We start from the raw sequence: 8842 nt of genomic DNA, 5'->3' as shown, positions 1-8842 counted from the left end.
AAAGATGGATTCTGAGATGATCTCAGAGGTGTGGCCAGACTGTGTCACATTAAAGATACTGACTGTAAAGAAATGATGATAGCAGAAAAACGAAAGTATCTTGATATGGTTTTAAACAAAGATTTCACAATTTGTGGGTACATAGTGTTAAAGCTGAACTATTTCAGCAAAATCATAATAAAGTGGTAAGCAGGAGTAATTTTACAAATAAAGAAGGGAGTTTCGCACCTTGTTAAGCAAATAACGAACCTATAAACCATATACATGTATAGGTCCGTGAGCAAATGAACATGAATAAAAAGTTAGCAAGCAGAATTTTCCGAGCGTTCCTTGTAGAGTTAAAGGATGGATAATGGAATAAACAACAACAAGAAACGTCAACATGATCAATAATTCACTTAATTGACCAAATAAAGCATGATTTAGTTGGAAGCAGACGACAATTTCTAACCGTTCTTTGTAGTAAAAAGGGATGGGGATTCAAACAACCGAAAACTTAAAACATGACCAAGAATACAGTTTATTGAGCAAATGAAAGCATGCATAACATATAACATCTATTTACATAATATATAATATTTGTATTAAAATATAATGTATAAAGGTCATATACCTGAAAAGTGAGTAATATATTATACGTTTTTTTTCAAGGAATGATTCAGAGGTAAATGAAAAACAAGCTTGACAAATCAATCCTTTGAATATAAGTGATAATACATCAATGACGTATTTCTCACTTACTTGGAAACTGTTGGAGTGTTTCAGTTCGTCTATTAAAGTAGCATGCAAAAAACCTTGAATAATATTCAAAACATCATGAACTGCGTGCAGATCAGTGACTGTGCAGATCAGTGACTTATCGAACAATCATATTGTTTATATACAAACATGTACATTCATGTAAACAATGGTTAACCTTACTTATGAGTAACATGCAAAAACATGTGAAGATATATACATGTTTAAGAATCGCCCCCAATGACAAAACTTTTCATACTAGAAAAACGAAAAAATACCTCCCCAATTGTAAATGCATTTTAAGTATCTTTTACTTAGTTCGTTAGTAAAAATGTTGTAAAAAGTAAGAAAAAATAAAAAAATATATACAAAATATCAAGTACATATCAAATTATAATAATTTCAAATGGGTGAGATTTTGTCCATAAAAATTATAATAATGGTATATTTGTTCATGGAATAGTATTATCAGTATTTTCATCAGAAACAACATTTTATAAGTCCCTTATGTTGATAAATGCCTCATTGGCAAAACATTGAAATAACATAACAGGTGTATTTATAATAAAGACATCATTAAAGTGACATTGTTAAATTCAAAATCAATACATGCACACACAGGTACTTGACACAAACTTTTTTTAATGTTCTATATGGGCTATATACTATAATAAGATATCTTAATAAACATATATAGGCCGAGTTTTTATTGCATTGACTTGCGCCTGTGCATGCACATGCATAACAAACATCAATTTGCCTGACTAACCTTGAACTACTTACTAAATAATGCATTTATGGAAAATATTTATTACTGACAACAAGATAGTAAACTTGGATTAATTTTGATAGCAGAAAGCACAAATATATTAAATTATTGGTAAATGCTAAAAGATTTACTGTGGTCTACTATAGAAACATAGGGTATAAATACCGGTACCGTGTTTTATGCTCATTTCTTTCAAATGAACTCGGTATCCTTCATAAGAACCACTGTTTTTGGACATTTTAACATTCATTTTGGAATATTAAAACAATATCATTTATTGTGGTAAACCCTATTTGGGAGTAAGAGTGCATCTTTAAACAATGAGTTTTTGAATTAACATGGGTTCTAACCGATGATAGTTGTCAACCCTGAGAAGTTCCCCAGGGGCAGTTCATGACCAAAGCAGGGTTAAGCGGCTTAGACCTCTTTTGATTATTTTTTCAAATTTAATTTATATTTAGTTCATTGACTTCCTACTTCCTAAATTATTGAGCAAAATGAATGGTCCCAATACTAAATGTATTCAAAGCAATAAACTAGAAACAGTATGTACATCGTAACACTGACAATCAATATTATATGTAAAAATATCGAATAAACAATTTTAATTCAGTGAAATATATTACGAAAAATATCACATTTTGAGTTTCAGTTGAGCAACAGAGATTCAAATATGTAAATAATTATAACTAGACTGAAAAACATCATTCAATACTTTTAGCTAGACTAGACCACAGACAAATGTCCATGACTTGACCCACAACACACAATTTAATTACATGTACATATGCTTTCCAGTGGTTAATAGAGATTTATCAGTGAAATAAAAATTATACTTCACCCTTTTAAACAGTGAAAATATCACTGAATTAAAATTTGAGCCAGCTCTCAGTTCAAAATCAAACTTCAGGACTGGGACACAATTTCAACAACACCATTCACAAAATTATGTTTTGTTCACAAACAATTTAGCAATTTTTCTGAAAAAATATGATTAAAAAATGTCATTTTATAACCTTTTTAGCCATAAAATAAGTGTTTTTGACTCAGTGTAAGGTTGCAATATATTACACTGTGCTACCCCACTCATAAAATATAGCTCTTGTGCTCACTGGATGAAATACATAACCCTAAAACAAAAAATTATCCTATATATATAACAGGGGAGTAGCCAGGCTTTACTGAATGTTACGCACGAAAGGGGAAGGGTGTGGGAAGGGGAATATCCCTGTAGCCGAAGGGGGGCTCCCCAGAAAAAACATATGGAAAATGGAACTAACATGTTGAGGCCGCCGACTTTGTAGTCACCAAGTGATTGATTTAGTCTCAGTAAGCTATCCAGCACAGAGAAACAATGCTTACTATAGCTGATCTTCCCCTTTATTCTGACATCAATATTTAGCTTAGCGCTCGACTTTGATGCCATTTTTGACCATATTTATTTTTTCATTTTTCAAATTGATGTAATGCACATACGTAAGTGCGTAACCCTGGCTGCGCCCCTGTATATAGATATAGATATTCACCACATCGTGAGATTTTGGGCCTTTGTGCATACATTTAATATTCAAGTTACAGGATAGTTCAGCAATACTGAAACTCTCCCATAATTAATGTATCAATATTCCAACTAGCTTATTATTTTAATTTTTAGTTTTTATTCTAAAACAGGATTAAGTTTGATTATTCATTTTAGTATTTCTTTTTTTTCAAAATGAGTCCAAAGCCATGGTTGCTATAGAAACACAAGTTAAGTACTGGTCATAAATCATCAAGAAAATCATGCACAAATCATTTAAAACATTAAGGAAAGAAGTTTGGAAAAAATTAAGACAGCGAAAAAAATCATTACCTTTGATTATTTCATTTGTAATAATCATTCTGAAGGCCAAATTCACGCGATGCAGCTCAGATATAATGAGTCACAACCAGAAAACAACTTGAATGTAACAAAGTAAGGTAAACAATACTTTAAATGAATATTATTAAATCACTCTTTTTTAAATATCACAAAAATGTTCATCATTTTTTAAAAGACACCCAATAAAATACAATTTTCAAAGATAACATTTTATTTGAGTCTTTTAAAAGGTTCACAATTAAATCTGGCATTATCTAAGCACCGATATATTTACCAGCAAAAACTAAAATGGAGATGATTTAGCTTCTAACTGTATGTTAAAGCCGCAGATTGACAGATTTGACCTTTTTCTTATATTTTGTCCTGGAATGAGCCAACTTCTGTGAAATTGCCTGGAAACCAGTGATATACATTACTGCGTAAAATATCAGATCCCAGCTTTTCATATTTCTGATTGAAATTTATGTTTAATCAAATTTAGGAAAAATGAAATTTTGGGCTGGTTAGGATGTTTTCTAGACAATTGAGATCTGTTCTATTGTGTGTTATATTATATGACTTCATCGAAGGAATTAATGCAAGTCAATCAGCTGTTTCTGAGTCAAAAAATAAAACAAATGTCGAAACTGTGAACCTGTGAGAGTGCAGCTTTAATACTGTCACCAACATAATAATTTAGGTTTATACATGCTACACAGTGTATATCAATTTAAACATAATGGTTCAATATTTCGACAATTCAGAAATGAAATCTCATAATAATATTAATTTTCTTCGATTAAGGTCGGCATCATTTCAAACAGCTTGATAATTTGCTTAATGTGTATTATTTTCTGGATTTAAAACAAAATATAATTGAAATATACCGCCAAATAACAATTTGATTTGTTGCCCTGTGCTAAAAGGCTTTAAAGCATTAAAATTGAAGAGTTTCAAATGAAGATTTTCATTAGGGGTGCACTTAAATATTTCTAAAGATACAAGGGAAGCAACTGAAGTTCTCTGAGAGAATATATAACAGAACAATGTGCATATTCATAAACAATGTGCATATTCATGAACAAAAAAACTAAATTGTTTCACATTATTGGCATCCTAATTTTTAGTTTGGAATAAAAAAAGAAATTGGTTAGGAAATCTTTTGCCAGAGAAGGGAGGTAATCAAAAGTTTTCTACGACAGGTGTGGTAACATTTCCTTCCCCTTCTTGTTTCAACAATAATCATTCAAATTTGGCAAATGTTTTAAACTTTGTTTTATTTGACCCAAATATACACATTTATACATTCAGGATTTTAATTAATGCAACGATTAACTGTTTTAAGATCAATAATTAACTCAAAAATAATCTCAAAAACAATAGAACGATAAAGTTTCAAACGCAAAACCTATCGAAACAATATCAGAAATGGTAAACCTCGCATAATGGGGTAAAACCAATAGATGCAAAAGGTCTGACCTCACAATTTAATTTTACAGTAATCAACCCAGGTGTCTCAGTGATTCAGATGATCTAGTCCATCTGTTCCTCCCCTGCCCGCAGGCGGCCCATCACGTCAGCAAGCATCTGGTTACACAGAGCAGCGTAAGGGTTCATCGCAACCAGCAGGTGCTTGGCAAATTGGCCGCCAAGATGGGCAGCGTGGGTAAGGTCCTCTTTTGCACCACAGTCATCCTCTGTTAGGTAAAAGAAACATTCTACTAGTTATTATTTCAAAGTTTATGTGTGGCTTTACATGTTGCTGTGAATGCTATTATAGGTGCTTTAAAATTCTTACTGAAATATAAAAGAAACCCAATAAGAAAATTCTAAAGAGATATCAAACCTTGTCTGTTTTTAGCAAATATTTAAGCACAGCTTAAGTTATTGGTCCAATAGACCACCTGGAAACATACATATTGTCATTGTAATCTTTGTCACCAAGTTTCATGCAAATGTCTTGAATGTTGTTTTTTTTATAAAATTATGGCCAAGGTCAAGGCTGATGTCAATGATGACATAATTGATAATCCATCATTTTCCATTGAGATCAACGATGATCCAGAGCATAACCTTGAAAAAGATCATTGCTTTGTGGCTGTATTCTCTAAAGTAACATTAAATTATGAATTGTTGTTTTTTTGTAATACTCCAGTTTTTTGAACATTTTTTTTAAAACTTTAACTTTCGATTCCACAATTGAAAATTAATTGAAATGGCTTGATCATCTTTTTCCGATAAGCAATAAGGATTTTAGACTGACAGATTGAAAATGCTAAACCATTAAGTAACAATTAATAAATAAATTAACTAATTTAATATGCACGCAATGGTTTTTACCTTGTAGTCTCTTTATAAGCCCCCTCTGGGTGTAGGCTTGACAAGCGACCTTGCCGTGACCTTCACATAGTTGTATGGCCTTGTCAAGGTCAGCTAGGGCTCCTGTTGACGAAGAATAAATTAATCCTCTAACAACAACAAAACACATTTCTGTGCTACGCAGGCAACTTAAAATATAGTTATGCCTTGCTTCACATTCTTAACCATGGCCCTATAAATATTTTTTGTTCCTAAGGTTTTAGCCAGAATTTAAAATAAGCAGGGTGCGGCAAAAAAGTCACTGGGTACTTAGGGTGTTAAGGACACATTGTTTTGGGCTGAGAAGAACTCAGTTACAATAAATTTGACAAAAAAGTTACATTAGTGTTTAATTGAGGTAGTTTTAGTTTTCATCTGCCAGAAATGTTAAGTTTGTATGTATTTGTAATCATATATTATACCTTACATAAATGTGTCCCTTCTTTGTATAATATGATTAAATTTGATTGATTAATATTATTAATATGATAAAGTTGATTGGTCTGTATATCATTGTATTTTGATAAAAAATCAAGTTTGATGATGTCACCGGTCATATTTTTGGCCGGTCGGACCTCATCAAAAATGTAATATGGACCGCTGACGTCATACAGGTAAGTGCACAACAGCGAAAATTTGTCGCAAGTAAACGTTATTAGCTTTGTTCAAACACATCTAAAACGCTTTAAAAATATTAAATGTTAATACATGTATAAAATGTTCGGTATAATATAAAAAATATTTACACACCACTTCTGGCTGCTAATGCCTCGATCCTCTACTTTTGATGGTTGACTAGCCAGTCCTTTTAATGCCATATGACACTCAGTGGTGGGTTATATTTCAATTTCTTAAATGATAGCCTTTTAAACAAAAACAAAGGAAATATTTTATTATCTAAAGCATCCAATTCTAAAAAGGCAGAAGGCTGCTCTCCATTAAGTCAGACTAAAGGTGCTATCAAAAAGGACAGGGCGCAGGACCCTCCCATAATTTATAATCTAAAACCTCGTTACTACACACAAATCAGTTACCAGTGTTATCCCCCTTCAGCCTAAGAGCCTGTGCTCTGTTGTTGTAGCTTGATGCGTGGTTGGGCGCCATGGTAATGGCCTGGGAGAAAAGGTCAAGGGCGCTGTCAACATTGCCACTCTCAGCAGCTGTGTAGGAAAAAAATGTTATAGCATGTTAATTTAATAAGGTGTTACAGCACATTAACTAAGGAAGAAAAAAAATCATGTACAGTCAAACCCCGTTGGCTCAAATTTGCTTGGCTCGAATTCATCGTTGGCTCGAACTGGATGTAGAGGACCAATTTCTTTTTACTGTAAGTAAACATTCCCGCTTGGCTCGAATTTTTTGAGGCTGGAGGTACTTTCACCAGTCCCTGGTAGTTTAGGCCAACGAGGTTCGACTGTACATGTACTAACATGAAACCTATTTAGAGTAATAAATGGCTACTGATCTACATGTAGTTATGTGGTATGTACACAAAAAAATTCTGGTTTTCTGTGATTTGGCGTACAAGAGCGCTGCAGGGCAAACACCTATAGATCCTCATTCGTCTGTTCTTTTTTTGAGTCAAGCAAGGAGCATAACTCAAAAATTAATCAAACCAGAGTTTTGATCCTTGCTAAACATCTGCTAATTGTCTATGGCAACATGATATTCATAAATATAAGTTTCATTTGAAAATCTTTAACAGTTTTAAAATCAAGGCCACGGTTATGGTCAAACTTGTCGTTTAATATGTCCCCGTGTGCTTAAATCGCTCACTGCATGATTTTCGAGAGAACATATTGGACATGCAAGAGGACACGGGTGCATGGAAAAGACTCAACAGTTTTTAACCAGTTTAATTAACACAGACAATGTGGAATACAGACAAAAAAAAATTGCTAGGTCTGAATGATTCACAAGAAATGGTAAAAATTAAATCACTATACAATAAACAGTTTTACCTTTGACTCCCTCCACTTCTAGACGTTTTGCCTCCAGTACTTCAGCAGTCTCTATTTCCTCCTCTGTAGGTAAAATTTGGTAAAATACATTACATAAATACATTTTGTATATATATATATATATATATATATACATTTGTATACATATATAAAAAACATGTGATTTTTCATAATTGTTGTATATGTTGCATGCATGTTCAGAAGGAAGTTATCTCCAAGGTGCAATCGCTCAACAAGCACAAACTAGTAACGTTTTTTTTGCAATTTTCTTTGACAACTCTGCCCAAGAACACTGTTTTTTTACAGACTCACAAATATTCGCCAGTAATTTTGACCATGCACACCGGCCGGACCCAGCATGCGCTTTTCAACTTTAAGCACGAACGGGAACCGGGGTAATGTTTACCTCATGACTGGTACCTGTCCGCGCGTATAGCCAAAAGCGCATGCCGGGTTCGGATCTTGTGCATACTCAAAAGTACTGGCGAAGATCTGTGAGTCGGTATATGAACAGTATTCTTGGCAGAGTTATTAAAGAAAATAGAGAACACGCGTCTAGTTTGTGCTTGTTGAGCAATTGCACCTTGGAGATAACTTCCTTCTGCACATGCATGCGACGAATACAGTTGTTTTAATGAAAAATTCTTGTAGATCTGACCTCGTTTCCATTCATATGTCTCAACCCGAAATCTGCTAACCTTCATAACTTGTGACTGATAAAGAATGTATGAAATTTCAGATTATTTAATATATAAAAATAAACGACCAAAAGTTGACTATTTGTTTATTGTGTATCATAGAGTACTAAAACACATTTTTTATGATTCTCAGTCCTAGAGATCACCCTAAGGACCAATCGCTCGACTGCCCAAAAAATGCAGTCCAAATACCAAGTTACTGTGGATAATAGTGGTTAATTGCATTGTTTGTGTTTTTTTCAAATAATTCAGATAAAATTCGGATATTTATACATTTCGGACACCTATGATCATTAGTAAGATTTGACGGATTGACAGTTACCAAAGGCCTCTTCCAATTGTTCATCTTCATCATATGTGTCGCCGTAGGGTAAATTGGGATTGAATATCCGCGTCAATACGGCTTTATCGTGGTTGGAAATGTGTTGATTTTCCATTGTTGAATTTCAAGGTCACTGTCGCAAAAATGTTTGTAAAC

General features: G+C 33.2%; 1 protein-coding gene across 1 annotated transcript; it reads right to left on the bottom strand.

Moving 5' to 3' along the window:
* Positions 1 to 507: 507 nt before the first annotated feature.
* Positions 508 to 8826, bottom strand: LOC128246545 (tetratricopeptide repeat protein 36-like). Its single transcript, XM_052964805.1, has 5 exons — positions 8687 to 8826; positions 7667 to 7729; positions 6740 to 6865; positions 5688 to 5789; positions 508 to 5044 (listed from the first exon to the last, which is right to left on the bottom strand). Exons 1-5 carry the CDS (start codon positions 8799 to 8801, stop codon positions 4881 to 4883), a joined length of 570 nt encoding a protein of 189 aa, XP_052820765.1. The 5' UTR covers positions 8802 to 8826; the 3' UTR covers positions 508 to 4880.
* Positions 8827 to 8842: the final 16 nt, after the last annotated feature.

This window comes from Mya arenaria, chromosome 9 (genome assembly GCF_026914265.1).
Source record: "Mya arenaria isolate MELC-2E11 chromosome 9, ASM2691426v1".
Lineage (NCBI taxonomy): Eukaryota > Metazoa > Mollusca > Bivalvia > Myida > Myidae > Mya > Mya arenaria.
The sequence above is the reverse complement of the archived record's forward strand: the minus strand, read 5'-3'. Positions and strand labels throughout refer to the sequence as shown.